General features: G+C 40.0%; 1 protein-coding gene across 1 annotated transcript in view; it reads left to right on the top strand.

Annotated features, from left to right (window-relative positions):
• Nucleotides 1–17,492, top strand: part of LOC129842997 (intermembrane lipid transfer protein VPS13C-like) — a gene marked incomplete at its 5' end in the record, with an annotated part of 207,119 nt that overhangs the window by 165,886 nt on the left and 23,741 nt on the right. The window contains 2 exons of the mRNA XM_055911720.1: nucleotides 3,150–3,225; nucleotides 3,553–3,716. Of these exons, the coding sequence (XP_055767695.1) occupies nucleotides 3,150–3,225; nucleotides 3,553–3,716 (240 nt within the window). The remainder of the gene's footprint in view (nucleotides 1–3,149; nucleotides 3,226–3,552; nucleotides 3,717–17,492) is intronic.

The following is a 17,492-nucleotide window of genomic DNA, read 5'->3' as shown; positions in this document are numbered from 1 at the left end:
TGGTTAGGCCTGTAGTACAGGATATCTAGATGGTTAGGTCTGTAGTACAGGATATCTAGATGGTTAGGTCTGTAGTACAGGATATCTAGATGGTTAGGTCTGTAGTACAGGATATCTAGATGGTTAGGTCTGTAGTACAGGATATCTAGATGGTTAGGTCTGTAGTACAGGATATCTAGATGGTTAGGTCTGTAGTACAGGATATCTAGATGGTTAGGTCTGTAGTACAGGATATCTAGATGGTTAGGCCTGTAGTACAGGATATCTAGATGGTTAGGTCTGTAGTACAGGATATCTAGATGGTTAGGTCTGTAGTGAGGATATCTAGATGGTTAGGTCTGTAGTACAGGATATCTAGATGGTTAGGTCTGTAGTACAGGATATCTAGATGGTTAGGTCTGCAGTACAGGATATCTAGATGGTTAGGCCTGTAGTACAGGATATCTAGATGGTTAGGTCTGTAGTGAGGATATCTAGATGGTTAGGTCTGTAGTGAGGATATCTAGATGGTTAGGCCTGTAGTGAGGATATCTAGATGGTTAGGTCTGTAGTGAGGATATCTAGATGGTTAGGTCTGCAGTACAGGATATCTAGATGGTTAGGCCTGTAGTACAGGATATCTAGATGGTTAGGTCTGTAGTACAGGATATCTAGATGGTTAGGTCTGTAGTACAGGATATCTAGATGGTTAGGTCTGTAGTACAGGATATCTAGATGGTTAGGCCTGTAGTACAGGATATCTAGATGGTTAGGTCTGTAGTACAGGATATCTAGATGGTTAGGTCTGTAGTACAGGATATCTAGATGGTTAGGTCTGTAGTACAGGATATCTAGATGGTTAGGTCTGTAGTACAGGATATCTAGATGGTTAGGTCTGTAGTACAGGATATCTAGATGGTTAGGCCTGTAGTACAGGATATCTAGATGGTTAGGTCTGTAGTACAGGATATCTAGATGGTTAGGTCTGTAGTACAGGATATCTAGATGGTTAGGTCTGTAGTACAGGATATCTAGATGGTTAGGCCTGTAGTGAGGATATCTAGATGGTTAGGCCTGTAGTGAGGATATCTAGATGGTTAGGTCTGTAGTACAGGATATCTAGATGGTTAGGTCTGTAGTGAGGATATCTAGATGGTTAGGCCTGTAGTACAGGATATCTAGATGGTTAGGTCTGTAATACAGGATATCTAGATGGTTAGGTCTGTAGTGAGGATATCTAGATGGTTAGGTCTGTAGTACAGGATATCTAGATGGTTAGGTCTGTAGTACAGGATATCTAGATGGTTAGGTCTGTAGTACAGGATATCTAGATGGTTAGGTCTGTAGTACAGGATATCTAGATGGTTAGGTCTGTAGTACAGGATAACTAGATGGTTAGGTCTGTAGTGAGGATATCTAGATGGTTAGGTCTGTAGTACAGGATATCTAGATGGTTAGGTCTGTAGTGAGGATATCTAGATGGTTAGGCCTGTAGTACAGGATATCTAGATGGTTAGGTCTGTAGTGAGGATATCTAGATGGTTAGGCCTGTAGTACAGGATATCTAGATGGTTAGGCCTGTAGTACAGGATATCTAGATGGTTAGGTCTGTAGTACAGGATATCTAGATGGTTAGGTCTGTAGTACAGGATATCTAGATGGTTAGGCCTGTAGTACAGGATATCTAGATGGTTAGGCCTGTAGTACAGGATATCTAGATGGTTAGGTCTGTAGTACAGGATATCTAGATGGTTAGGTCTGTAGTACAGGATATCTAGATGGTTAGGTCTGTAGTACAGGATATCTAGATGGTTAGGCCTGTAGTACAGGATATCTAGATGGTTAGGTCTGTAGTACAGGATATCTAGATGGTTAGGTCTGTAGTACAGGATATCTAGATGGTTAGGTCTGTAGTGAGGATATCTAGATGGTTAGGCCTGTAGTACAGGATATCTAGATGGTTAGGTCTGTAGTACAGGATATCTAGATGGTTAGGTCTGTAGTACAGGATATCTAGATGGTTAGGTCTGTAGTACAGGATATCTAGATGGTTAGGTCTGTAGTACAGGATATCTAGATGGTTAGGCCTGTAGTACAGGATATCTAGATGGTTAGGTCTGTAGTACAGGATATCTAGATGGTTAGGTCTGTAGTACAGGATATCTAGATGGTTAGGTCTGTAGTACAGGATATCTAGATGGTTAGGTCTGTAGTACAGGATATCTAGATGGTTAGGTCTGTAGTACAGGATATCTAGATGGTTAGGTCTGTAGTACAGGATATCTAGATGGTTAGGTCTGTAGTACAGGATATCTAGATGGTTAGGTCTGTAGTACAGGATATCTAGATGGTTAGGCCTGTAGTACAGGATATCTAGATGGTTAGGCCTGTAGTACAGGATATCTAGATTGTTAGGTCTGTAGTACAGGATATCTAGATGGTTAGGTCTGTAGTACAGGATATCTAGATGGTTAGGCCTGTAGTACAGGATATCTAGATGGTTAGGTCTGTAGTACAGGATATCTAGATGGTTAGGTCTGTAGTACAGGATATCTAGATGGTTAGGTCTGTAGTACAGGATATCTAGATGGTTAGGTCTGTAGTACAGGATATCTAGATGGTTAGGTCTGTAGTACAGGATATCTAGATGGTTAGGTCTGTAGTACAGGATATCTAAATGGTTAGGTCTGTAGTACAGGATATCTAGATGGTTAGGTCTGTAGTGAGGATATCTAGATGGTTAGGTCTGTAGTACAGGATATCTAGATGGTTAGGTCTGTAGTACAGGATATCTAGATGGTTAGGCCTGTAGTACAGGATATCTAGATGGTTAGGCCTCTAGTACAGGATATCTAGATGGTTAGGTCTGTAGTACAGGATATCTAGATGGTTAGGTCTGTAGTACAGGATATCTAGATGGTTAGGCCTCTAGTACAGGATATCTAGATGGTTAGGTCTGTAGTACAGGATATCTAGATGGTTAGGTCTGTAGTGAGGATATCTAGATGGTTAGGCCTGTAGTACAGGATATCTAGATGGTTAGGTCTGTAGTGAGGATATCTAGATGGTTAGGCCTGTAGTACAGGATATCTAGATGGTTAGGCCTGTAGTGTTCAACAGCAGTACGACTGTAGTGACTCCTGACAGTCCTTGGTGGTGTTGTGTCGTAGGGAGCTGTTCAGGGACCCGAGGAGTTTGCTGAGGGCTTCGTGATCGGAGTACGCAGTCTACTGGGTCACACCGTCGGTAAGTGTGTGTGTGTGTGTGTGTGTGTGTGTGTGTGTGTGTGTGTGTGTGTGTGTGTGTGTTTACTCTTGCGTGTTTACCACAGGAGGTTGGTGACACCTTGATTAGGGACGACGGGCTCGTGGTAATGACTGGAACGGAATCAGTGGAACGGTACCAAATCCATCTCGATGTTTCCATGTGTTTGATGGCGTTCCATTCGCTCCGTTCTGGACGTCATTATGAGCCGTCCTCCCCTCAGCAGCCCCCGCTGGTGTGTACAAATATATGTACGTCTACAGTGAGTTTTGTGTATCTCTGAATGTCTTCTCTCTCCTCCCCCACTAGGTGGCGCTGCAGGCATGGTGTCTCGTATTACAGGGTCAGTGGGTAAAGGACTGGCTGCCATCACCATGGATAAAGAGTACCAGCAAAAAAGACGAGAGGAGATGAACAGACCCCCTAAAGACTTTGGAGAGAGTCTGGCCAAAGGAGGAATGGGATTCTTTAAGGTACCACTGTAGTACTATCATCTAATACCAGACTGTCTTTAAGGTACCACTGTAGTACTATCATCTAATACCAGACTGTCTTTAAGGTACCACTGTAGTCATCTAATACCAGACTGTCTTTAAGGTACCACTGTAGTACTATCATCTAATACCAGACTGTCTTTAAGGTACCACTGTAGTACTATCATCTACTAACAGACTGTCTTTAAGGTACCACTGTAGTACTATCATCTAATACCAGACTGTCTTTAAGGTACCACTGTAGTACTATCATCTAATACCAGACTGTCTTTAAGGTACCACTGTAGTACTATCATCTACTAACAGACTGTCTTTAAGGTACCACTGTAGTACTATCATCTAATACCAGACTGTCTTTAAGGTACCACTGTAGTACTATCATCTAATACCAGACTGTCTTTAAGGTACCACTGTAGTACTATCATCTAATACCAGACTGTCTTTAAGGTACCACTGTAGTCATCTAATAACAGACTGTCTTTAAGGTACCACTGTAGTCATCTAATAACAGACTGTCTTTAAGGTACCACTGTAGTACTATCATCTAATACCAGACTGTCTTTAAGGTACCACTGTAGTCATCTACTAACAGACTGTCTTTAAGGTACCACTGTAGTACTATCATCTAATACCAGACTGTCTTTAAGGTACCACTGTAGTACTATCATCTAATAACATATTGTCTTTAAGGTAGTACTGTAGTACTATCATCTACTAACAGACTGTCTTTAAGGTACCACTGTAGTCATCTAATACCAGACTGTCTTTAAGGTAGTACTGTAGTACTATCATCTAATAACAGACTGTCTTTAAGGTACCACTGTAGTCATCTAATAACAGACTGTCTTTAAGGTACCACTGTAGTACTATCATCTAATACCAGACTGTCTTTAAGGTACCACTGTAGTACTATCATCTAATACCAGACTGTCTTTAAGGTACCACTGTAGTCATCTAATAACAGACTGTCTTTAAGGTACCACTGTAGTACTATCATCTAATACCAGACTGTCTTTAAGGTACCACTGTAGTACTATCATCTACTAACAGACTGTCTTTAAGGTAGTACTGTAGTACTATCATCTACTAACAGACTGTCTTTAAGGTACCACTGTAGTACTATCATCTAATACCAGACTGTCTTTAAGGTACCACTGTAGTACTATCATCTACTAACAGACTGTCTTTAAGGTAGTACTGTAGTACTATCATCTAATAACAGACTGTCTTTAAGGTAGTACTGTAGTACTATCATCTACTAACAGACTGTCTTTAAGGTACCACTGTAGTACTATCATCTAATACCAGACTGTCTTTAAGGTACCACTGTAGTACTATCATCTAATACCAGACTGTCTTTAAGGTACCACTGTAGTACTATCATCTACTAACAGACTGTCTTTAAGGTACCACTGTAGTCATCTAATACCAGACTGTCTTTAAGGTACCACTGTAGTACTATCATCTAATACCAGACTGTCTTTAAGGTACCACTGTAGTACTATCATCTAATAACAGACTGTCTTTAAGGTACCACTGTAGTCATCTAATACCAGACTGTCTTTAAGGTACCACTGTAGTCATCTAATACCAGACTGTCTTTAAGGTACCACTGTAGTCATCTAATAACAGACTGTCTTTAAGGTACCACTGTAGTACTATCATCTACTAACAGACTGTCTTTAAGGTACCACTGTAGTCATCTAATACCAGACTGTCTTTAAGGTACCACTGTAGTCATCTAATACCAGACTGTCTTTAAGGTACCACTGTAGTACTATCATCTAATACCAGACTGTCTTTAAGGTACCACTGTAGTACTATCATCTAATAACAGACTGTCTTTAAGGTACCACTGTAGTACTATCATCTAATACCAGACTGTCTTTAAGGTACCACTGTAGTCATCTAATAACAGACTGTCTTTAAGGTACCACTGTAGTCATCTAATAACAGACTGTCTTTAAGGTTCCACTGTAGTACTATCATCTAATACCAGACTGTCTTTAAGGTACCACTGTAGTCATCTAATACCAGACTGTCTTTAAGGTACCACTGTAGTCATCTAATACCAGACTGTCTTTAAGGTACCACTGTAGTACTATCATCTAATACCAGACTGTCTTTAAGGTACCACTGTAGTACTATCATCTAATAACAGACTGTCTTTAAGGTACCACTGTAGTACTATCATCTACTAACAGACTGTCTTTAAGGTACCACTGTAGTACTATCATCTAATACCAGACTGTCTTTAAGGTAGTACTGTAGTCATCTAATACCAGACTGTCTTTAAGGTACCACTGTAGTACTATCATCTAATACCAGACTGTCTTTAAGGTAGTACTGTAGTCATCTAATACCAGACTGTCTTTAAGGTACCACTGTAGTACTATCATCTAATACCAGACTGTCTTTAAGGTACCACTGTAGTCATCTAATAACAGACTGTCTTTAAGGTACCACTGTAGTCATCTAATACCAGACTGTCTTTAAGGTACCACTGTAGTACTATCATCTAATACCAGACTGTCTTTAAGGTACCACTGTAGTCATCTAATAACAGACTGTCTTTAAGGTAATACTGTAGTACTATCATCTAATAACAGACTGTCTTTAAGGTAGTACTGTAGTACTATCATCTACTAACAGACTGTCTTTAAGGTAATACTGTAGTACTATCATCTACTAACAGACTGTCTTTAAGGTACCACTGTAGTACTATCATCTAATACCAGACTGTCTTTAAGGTAGTACTGTAGTACTATCATCTACTAACAGACTGTCTTTAAGGTACCACTGTAGTCATCTAATACCAGACTGTCTTTAAGGTACCACTGTAGTACTATCATCTACTAACAGACTGTCTTTAAGGTACCACTGTAGTACTATCATCTAATACCAGACTGTCTTTAAGGTACCACTGTAGTACTATCATCTAATAACAGACTGTCTTTAAGGTACCACTGTAGTCATCTAATAACAGACTGTCTTTAAGGTACCACTGTAGTACTATCATCTAATACCAGACTGTCTTTAAGGTAGTACTGTAGTACTATCATCTAATACCAGACTGTCTTTAAGGTACCACTGTAGTACTATCATCTAATACCAGACTGTCTTTAAGGTACCACTGTAGTACTATCATCTAATACCAGACTGTCTTTAAGGTACCACTGTAGTCATCTAATAACAGACTGTCTTTAAGGTACCACTGTAGTACTATCATCTAATACCAGACTGTCTTTAAGGTACCACTGTAGTACTATCATCTAATACCAGACTGTCTTTAAGGTACCACTGTAGTACTATCATCTAATACCAGACTGTCTTTAAGGTACCACTGTAGTACTATCATCTAATACCAGACTGTCTTTAAGGTACCACTGTAGTACTATCATCTAATACCAGACTGTCTTTAAGGTACCACTGTAGTACTATCATCTAATACCAGACTGTCTTTAAGGTAGTACTGTAGTACTATCATCTAATACCAGACTGTCTTTAAGGTACCACTGTAGTACTATCATCTAATACCAGACTGTCTTTAAGGTACCACTGTAGTACTATCATCTAATACCAGACTGTCTTTAAGGTACCACTGTAGTCATCTAATAACAGACTGTCTTTAAGGTACCACTGTAGTACTATCATCTAATAACAGACTGTCTTTAAGGTACCACTGTAGTACTATCATCTAATACCAGACTGTCTTTAAGGTACCACTGTAGTACTATCATCTAATACCAGACTGTCTTTAAGGTACCACTGTAGTACTATCATCTAATACCAGACTGTCTTTAAGGTACCACTGTAGTACTATCATCTAATAACAGACTGTCTTTAAGGTACCACTGTAGTACTATCATCTAATACCAGACTGTCTTTAAGGTACCACTGTAGTACTATCATCTAATACCAGACTGTCTTTAAGGTAGTACTGTTATTAGACGATAGTACTACAGACTGTCTTTAAGGTACCACTGTTATTAGACGATAGTACTACAGACTGTCTTTAAGGTACCACTGTAGTACTATCATCTAATACCAGACTGTCTTTAAGGTACCACTGTAGTACTATCATCTAATACCAGACTGTCTTTAAGGTACCACTGTAGTACTATCATCTAATAACAGACTGTCTTTAAGGTACCACTGTAGTCATCTAATACCAGACTGTCTTTAAGGTACCACTGTAGTACTATCATCTACTACCAGACTGTCTTTAAGGTACCACTGTAGTCATCTACTAACAGACTGTCTTTAAGGTACCACTGTAGTACTATCATCTACTACCAGACTGTCTTTAAGGTACCACTGTAGTCATCTACTAACAGACTGTCTTTAAGGTACCACTGTAGTACTATCATCTAATACCAGACTGTCTTTAAGGTACCACTGTAGTACTATCATCTAATACCAGACTGTCTTTAAGGTACCACTGTAGTACTATCATCTAATACCAGACTGTCTTTAAGGTACCACTGTAGTACTATCATCTACTAACAGACTGTCTTTAAGGTACCACTGTAGTGCTATCATCTAATACCAGACTGTCTTTAAGGTACCACTGTAGTACTATCATCTAATACCAGACTGTCTTTAAGGTACCACTGTAGTACTATCATCTAATACCAGACTGTCTTTAAGGTACCACTGTAGTCATCTACTAACAGACTGTCTTTAAGGTACCACTGTAGTGCTATCATCTAATACCAGACTGTCTTTAAGGTACCACTGTAGTCATCTAATACCAGACTGTCTTTAAGGTACCACTGTAGTACTATCATCTAATACCAGACTGTCTTTAAGGTACCACTGTAGTACTATCATCTAATAACAGACTGTCTTTAAGGTAGTACTGTAGTACTATCATCTAATACCAGACTGTCTTTAAGGTAGTACTCTGATCATTTAATAAGACACTTAATCCAGAGACCCTTAGTGAACCACTCAATTCCGATTTAAAGTAATTCATATAGAAAATATACGAGGAGAATTGTGAGTTCAGTTTACTTCCTAAACCGACTGAATTAACTTGGACTTGACGCTGCAGGGAACCGATGTTCGTTTTTGTATGTCGCCCGTGTGGGAAAACACACCCTCCAACTGTGGGGGTCGAAAGCACATGTTCCAATATTGTCCTTGGTGATGAGTCAGGGGAGTTTTAAGGCCCTGTGTTGAATATTAAACATGATGATTCAACAACACATGACATGAGCACCATCCCAAAATGTCACCCCTATTCCCTATGTAGTGCACTACTTTCGACCGGGGCCCTATAGGGATATATAGGAACTAGGGGGCCATTTTTAGGAAGCTTCCGTGTGGTTGCCTACGGCACGACCTTGACATTATAGTACAAAAGGTAATTACACTGTGTGATGTGCATTTTAATGTTTAATGCATTTTGCAGGCGTGGGCTTTAAATCAATAGATTTAACATTACAGATAGAACATGGGGGGAGGGGGACTGCTCATGTAATTCTACCTATTGGTTCAGGACCTAAAGTAGTGTCATCTTCCTCTATTGGTTCAGGACCTAAAGTAGTGTCATCTACCTCTATTGATTCAGGACCTAAAGTAGTGTCATCTACCTGTTGATACAGGACCCAAAGTAGTGTCATCTACCTGTTGATACAGGACCTAAAGTAGTGTCATCTACCTCTATTGGTTCAGGACCTAAAGTAGTGTCATCTACCTTTATTGGTTCAGGACCTAAAGTAGTGTCATCTACCTGTTGGTTCAGGACCTAAAGTAGTGTCATCTACCTGTTGGTTCAGGACCTAAAGTAGTGTCATCTACCTCTATTGATTCAGGACCTAAAGTAGTGTCATCTACCTCTATTGGTTCAGGACCTAAAGTAGTGTCATCTACCTCTATTGATTCAGGACCTAAAGTAGTGTCATCTACCTCTATTGGTTCAGGACCTAAAGTAGTGTCATCTACCTCTATTGGTTCAGGACCTAAAGTAGTGTCATCTACCTATTGATTCAGGACCTAAAGTAGTGTCATCTACCTCTATTGATACAGGACCTAAAGTAGTGTCATCTACCTGTTGATTCAGGACCTAAAGTAGTGTCATCTACCTGTTGATTCAGGACCTAAAGTAGTGTCATCTACCTGTTGATTCAGGACCTAAAGTAGTGTCATCTACCTCTATTGATTCAGGACCTAAAGTAGTGTCATCTACCTCTATTGGTTCAGGACCTAAAGTAGTGTCATCTACCTCTATTGGTTCAGAACCTAAATAGTGTCATCTACCTCTGTTGATTCAGGACCTAAAGTAGTGTCATCTACCTCTATTGATTCAGGACCTAAAGTAGTGTCATCTACCTCTATTGATTCAGGACCTAAAGTAGTGTCATCTACCTCTATTGATTCAGGACCTAAAGTAGTGTCATCTACCTCTATTGATTCAGGACCTAAAGTAGTGTCATCTACCTCTATTGATTCAGGACCTAAAGTAGTGTCATCTACCTGTTGGTTCAGGACCTAAAGTAGTGTCATCTACCTCTATTGATTCAGGACCTAAAGTAGTGTCATCTACCTGTTGATACAGGACCCAAAGTAGTGTCATCTACCTGTTGATACAGGACCTAAAGTAGTGTCATCTACCTCTATTGGTTCAGGACCTAAAGTAGTGTCATCTACCTCTATTGGTTCAGGACCTAAAGTAGTGTCATCTACCTGTTGGTTCAGGACCTAAAGTAGTGTCATCTACCTGTTGGTTCAGGACCTAAAGTAGTGTCATCTACCTCTATTGATTCAGGACCTAAAGTAGTGTCATCTACCTCTATTGGTTCAGGACCTAAAGTAGTGTCATCTACCTCTATTGATTCAGGACCTAAAGTAGTGTCATCTACCTCTATTGGTTCAGGACCTAAAGTAGTGTCATCTACCTCTATTGGTTCAGGACCTAAAGTAGTGTCATCTACCTATTGATTCAGGACCTAAAGTAGTGTCATCTACCTCTATTGATACAGGACCTAAAGTAGTGTCATCTACCTGTTGATTCAGGACCTAAAGTAGTGTCATCTACCTGTTGATTCAGGACCTAAAGTAGTGTCATCTACCTGTTGATTCAGGACCTAAAGTAGTGTCATCTACCTCTATTGATTCAGGACCTAAAGTAGTGTCATCTACCTCTATTGGTTCAGGACCTAAAGTAGTGTCATCTACCTCTATTGGTTCAGGACCTAAAGTAGTGTCATCTACCTCTGTTGATTCAGGACCTAAAGTAGTGTCATCTACCTCTATTGATTCAGGACCTAAAGTAGTGTCATCTACCTCTATTGATTCAGGACCTAAAGTAGTGTCATCTACCTCTATTGATTCAGGACCTAAAGTAGTGTCATCTACCTGTTGATTCAGGACCTAAAGTAGTGTCATCTACCTATATTGATTCAGGACCTAAAGTAGTGTCATCTACCTGTTGATTCAGGACCTAAAGTAGTGTCATCTACCTCTATTGGTTCAGGACCTAAAGTAGTGTCATCTACCTCTATTGGTTCAGGACCTAAAGTAGTGTCATCTACCTCTGTTGATTCAGGACCTAAAGTAGTGTCATCTACCTCTATTGATTCAGGACCTAAAGTAGTGTCATCTACCTCTATTGATTCAGGACCTAAAGTAGTGTCATCTACCTCTATTGGTTCAGGACCTAAAGTAGTGTCATCTACCTGTTGATTCAGGACCTAAAGTAGTGTCATCTACCTCTATTGGTTCAGGACCTAAAGTAGTGTCATCTACCTCTATTGGTTCAGGACCTAAAGTAGTGTCATCTACCTGTTGATTCAGGACCTAAAGTAGTGTCATCTACCTCTATTGGATCAGGACCTAAAGTAGTGTTATCTACCTCTATTGATACAGGACCTAAAGTAGTGTCATCTACCTGTTGGTTCAGGACCTAAAGTAGTGTCATCTACCTGTTGGTTCAGGACCTAAAGTAGTGTCATCTACCTCTATTGATTCAGGACCTAAAGTAGTGTCATCTTCCTCTATTGATTCAGGACCTAAAGTAGTGTCATCTACCTGTTGATTCAGGACCTAAAGTAGTGTCATCTACCTCTATTGGTTCAGGACCTAAAGTAGTGTCATCTACCTCTATTGGTTCAGGACCTAAAGTAGTGTCATCTACCTGTTGATTCAGGACCTAAAGTAGTGTCATCTACCTGTTGATTCAGGACCTAAAGTAGTGTCATCTACCTGTTGATTCAGGACCTAAAGTAGTGTCATCTACCTCTATTGGTTCAGGACCTAAAGTAGTGTCATCTACCTCTATTGGTTCAGAACCTAAAGTAGTGTCATCTACCTCTATTGATTCAGGACCTAAAGTAGTGTCATCTACCTCTGTTGATTCAGGACCTAAAGTAGTGTCATCTACCTCTATTGATTCAGGACCTATAATTAGTGTTATCTACCTCTATTAGTTCAGGACCTAAAGTAGTGTTATCTACCTCTATTGGTTCAGGACCTAAAGTAGTGTCATCTACCTCTATTGGTTCAGGACCTAAAGTAGTGTCATCTACCTGTTGATTCAGGACCTAAAGTAGTGTCATCTACCTGTTGATTCAGGACCTAAAGTAGTGTCATCTACCTCTATTGTATTCAGGACCTAAAGTAGTGTCATCTACCTCTATTGATTCAGGACCTAAAGTAGTGTCATCTACCTCTATTGATTCAGGACCTAAAGTAGTGTCATCTACCTGTTGATTCAGGACCTAAAGTAGTGTCATCTACCTCTATTGGTTCAGGACCTAAAGTAGTGTCATCTACCTCTATTGGTTCAGGACCTAAAGTAGTGTCATCTACCTGTTGGTTCAGGACCTAAAGTAGTGTCATCTACCTGTTGGTTCAGGACCTAAAGTAGTGTCATCTACCTCTATTGATTCAGGACCTAAAGTAGTGTCATCTACCTCTATTGGTTCAGGACCTAAAGTAGTGTCATCTACCTCTATTGATTCAGGACCTAAAGTAGTGTCATCTACCTCTATTGGTTCAGGACCTAAAGTAGTGTCATCTACCTATTGATTCAGGACCTAAAGTAGTGTCATCTACCTCTATTGATACAGGACCTAAAGTAGTGTCATCTACCTGTTGATTCAGGACCTAAAGTAGTGTCATCTACCTGTTGATTCAGGACCTAAAGTAGTGTCATCTACCTGTTGATTCAGGACCTAAAGTAGTGTCATCTACCTCTATTGATTCAGGACCTAAAGTAGTGTCATCTACCTCTATTGGTTCAGGACCTAAAGTAGTGTCATCTACCTCTATTGGTTCAGAACCTAAAGTAGTGTCATCTACCTCTGTTGATTCAGGACCTAAAGTAGTGTCATCTACCTCTATTGATTCAGGACCTAAAGTAGTGTCATCTACCTCTATTGATTCAGGACCTAAAGTAGTGTCATCTACCTCTATTGATTCAGGACCTAAAGTAGTGTCATCTACCTCTATTGATTCAGGACCTAAAGTAGTGTCATCTACCTCTATTGATTCAGGACCTAAAGTAGTGTCATCTACCTGTTGGTTCAGGACCTAAAGTAGTGTCATCTACCTCTATTGATTCAGGACCTAAAGTAGTGTCATCTACCTGTTGATACAGGACCTAAAGTAGTGTCATCTACCTCTATTGGTTTAGGACCTAAAGTAGTGTCATCTACCTCTATTGGTTCAGGACCTAAAGTAGTGTCATCTACCTGTTGGTTCAGGACCTAAAGTAGTGTCATCTACCTGTTGGTTCAGGACCTAAAGTAGTGTCATCTACCTCTATTGATTCAGGACCTAAAGTAGTGTCATCTACCTCTATTGGTTCAGGACCTAAAGTAGTGTCATCTACCTCTATTGATTCAGGACCTAAAGTAGTGTCATCTACCTCTATTGGTTCAGGACCTAAAGTAGTGTCATCTACCTCTATTGGTTCAGGACCTAAAGTAGTGTCATCTACCTATTGATTCAGGACCTAAAGTAGTGTCATCTACCTCTATTGATACAGGACCTAAAGTAGTGTCATCTACCTGTTGATTCAGGACCTAAAGTAGTGTCATCTACCTGTTGATTCAGGACCTAAAGTAGTGTCATCTACCTGTTGATTCAGGACCTAAAGTAGTGTCATCTACCTCTATTGATTCAGGACCTAAAGTAGTGTCATCTACCTCTATTGGTTCAGGACCTAAAGTAGTGTCATCTACCTCTATTGGTTCAGAACCTAAAGTAGTGGCATCTACCTCTGTTGATTCAGGACCTAAAGTAGTGTCATCTACCTCTATTGATTCAGGACCTAAAGTAGTGTCATCTACCTCTATTGATTCAGGACCTAAAGTAGTGTCATCTACCTCTATTGATTCAGGACCTAAAGTAGTGTCATCTACCTCTATTGATTCAGGACCTAAAGTAGTGTCATCTACCTCTATTGATTCAGGACCTAAAGTAGTGTCATCTACCTGTTGATTCAGGACCTAAAGTAGTGTCATCTACCTATATTGATTCAGGACCTAAAGTAGTGTCATCTACCTGTTGATTCAGGACCTAAAGTAGTGTCATCTACCTGTTGATTCAGGACCTAAAGTAGTGTCATCTACCTCTATTGGTTCAGGACCTAAAGTAGTGTCATCTACCTCTGTTGATTCAGGACCTAAAGTAGTGTCATCTACCTCTATTGATTCAGGACCTAAAGTAGTGTCATCTACCTCTATTGATTCAGGACCTAAAGTAGTGTCATCTACCTCTATTGGTTCAGGACCTAAAGTAGTGTCATCTACCTCTATTGGTTCAGGACCTAAAGTAGTGTCATCTACCTGTTGATTCAGGACCTAAAGTAGTGTCATCTACCTCTATTGGTTCAGGACCTAAAGTAGTGTCATCTACCTCTATTGGTTCAGGACCTAAAGTAGTGTCATCTACCTGTTGATTCAGGACCTAAAGTAGTGTCATCTACCTCTATTGGATCAGGACCTAAAGTAGTGTTATCTACCTCTATTGATACAGGACCTAAAGTAGTGTCATCTACCTGTTGGTTCAGGACCTAAAGTAGTGTCATCTACCTGTTGGTTCAGGACCTAAAGTAGTGTCATCTACCTCTATATATTCAGGACCTAAAGTAGTGTCATCTTCCTCTATTGATTCAGGACCTAAAGTAGTGTCATCTACCTGTTGATTCAGGACCTAAAGTAGTGTCATCTACCTCTATTGGTTCAGGACCTAAAGTAGTGTCATCTACCTCTATTGGTTCAGGACCTAAAGTAGTGTCATCTACCTGTTGATTCAGGACCTAAAGTAGTGTCATCTACCTGTTGATTCAGGACCTAAAGTAGTGTCATCTACCTGTTGATTCAGGACCTAAAGTAGTGTCATCTACCTCTATTGGTTCAGGACCTAAAGTAGTGTCATCTACCTCTATTGGTTCAGAACCTAAAGTAGTGTCATCTACCTCTATTGATTCAGGACCTAAAGTAGTGTTGTTGATTCAGGACCTAAAGTAGTGTCATCTACCTCTATTGATTCAGGACCTATAATTAGTGTTATCTACCTCTATTAGTTCAGGACCTAAAGTAGTGTTATCTACCTCTATTGGTTCAGGACCTAAAGTAGTGTCATCTACCTCTATTGGTTCAGGACCTAAAGTAGTGTCATCTACCTGTTGATTCAGGACCTAAAGTAGTGTCATCTACCTGTTGATTCAGGACCTAAAGTAGTGTCATCTACCTCTATTGTATTCAGGACCTAAAGTAGTGTCATCTACCTCTATTGATTCAGGACCTAAAGTAGTGTCATCTACCTCTATTGATTCAGGACCTAAAGTAGTGTCATCTACCTGTTGATTCAGGACCTAAAGTAGTGTCATCTACCTCTATTGATTCAGGACCTAAAGTAGTGTCATCTACCTCTATTGGTTCAGGACCTAAAGTAGTGTCATCTACCTATTGATTCAGGACCTAAAGTAGTGTCATCTACCTCTATTGGTTCAGGACCTAAAGTAGTGTCATCTACCTCTATTGGTTCAGGACCTAAAGTAGTGTCATCTACCTCTATTGATTCAGGACCTAAAGTAGTGTCATCTACCTGTTGATTCAGGACCTAAAGTAGTGTCATCTACCTCTATTGGTTCAGGACCTAAAGTAGTGTCATCTACCTCTATTGATACAGGACCTAAAGTAGTGTCATCTACCTGTTGGTTCAGGACCTAAAGTAGTGTCATCTACCTGTTGGTTCAGGACCTAAAGTAGTGTCATCTACCTCTATTGATTCAGGACCTAAAGTAGTGTCATCTTCCTCTATTGATTCAGGACCTAAAGTAGTGTCATCTACCTGTTGATTCAGGACCTAAAGTAGTGTCATCTACCTCTATTGGTTCAGGACCTAAAGTAGTGTCATCTACCTCTATTGGTTCAGGACCTAAAGTAGTGTCATCTACCTGTTGATTCAGGACCTAAAGTAGTGTCATCTACCTGTTGATTCAGGACCTAAAGTAGTGTCATCTACCTGTTGATTCAGGACCTAAAGTAGTGTCATCTACCTCTATTGGTTCAGGACCTAAAGTAGTGTCATCTACCTCTATTGGTTCAGAACCTAAAGTAGTGTCATCTACCTCTATTGATTCAGGACCTAAAGTAGTGTCATCTACCTCTGTTGATTCAGGACCTAAAGTAGTGTCATCTACCTCTATTGATTCAGGACCTAAAGTAGTGTCATCTACCTCTATTGATTCAGGACCTAAAGTAGTGTCATCTACCTCTATTGATTCAGGACCTAAAGTAGTGTCATCTACCTCTATTGATTCAGGACCTAAAGTAGTGTCATCTACCTCTATTGGTTCAGGACCTAAAGTAGTGTCATCTACCTCTATTGATACAGGACCTAAAGTAGTGTCATCTACCTCTATTGATACAGGACCTAAAGTAGTGTCATCTACCTGTTGATTCAGGACCTAAAGTAGTGTCATCTACCTCTATTGATTCAGGACCTAAAGTAGTGTCATCTACCTGTTGGTTCAGGACCTAAAGTAGTGTCATCTACCTGTTGGTTCAGGACCTAAAGTAGTGTCATCTACCTCTATTGATTCAGGACCTAAAGTAGTGTCATCTACCTCTATTGGTTCAGGACCTAAAGTAGTGTCATCTACCTGTTGATTCAGGACCTAAAGTAGTGTCATCTACCTGTTGATTCAGGACCTAAAGTAGTGTCATCTACCTCTATTGATTCAGGACCTAAAGTAGTGTCATCTACCTCTATTGGTTCAGGACCTAAAGTAGTGTCATCTACCTCTATTGATTCAGGACCTAAAGTAGTGTCATCTACCTCTATTGGTTCAGGACCTAAAGTAGTGTCATCTACCTCTATTGGTTCAGAACCTAAAGTAGTGTCATCTACCTCTGTTGATTCAGGACCTAAAGTAGTGTCATCTACCTCTATTGGTTCAGAACCTAAAGTAGTGTCATCTACCTCTGTTGATTCAGGACCTAAAGTAGTGTCATCTACCTGTTGATTCAGGACCTAAAGTAGTGTCATCTACCTCTATTGGTTCAGGACCTAAAGTAGTGTCATCTACCTCTATTGGTTCAGGACCTAAAGTAGTGTCATCTACCTCTATTGATTCAGGACCTAAAGTAGTGTCATCTACCTCTATTGGTTCAGGACCTAAAGTAGTGTCATCTACCTCTATTGATTCAGGACCTAAAGTAGTGTCATCTACCTCTATTGGTTCAGGACCTAAAGTAGTGTCATCTACCTCTATTGGTTCAGAACCTAAAGTAGTGT

Source organism: Salvelinus fontinalis, unplaced genomic scaffold (assembly GCF_029448725.1).
Source record: "Salvelinus fontinalis isolate EN_2023a unplaced genomic scaffold, ASM2944872v1 scaffold_0085, whole genome shotgun sequence".
In the NCBI taxonomy this organism is placed as follows: Eukaryota; Metazoa; Chordata; class Actinopteri; order Salmoniformes; family Salmonidae; genus Salvelinus; species Salvelinus fontinalis.
Note: the sequence above shows the minus strand (reverse complement) of the source record. Positions and strands in the feature narration are given on the sequence as shown.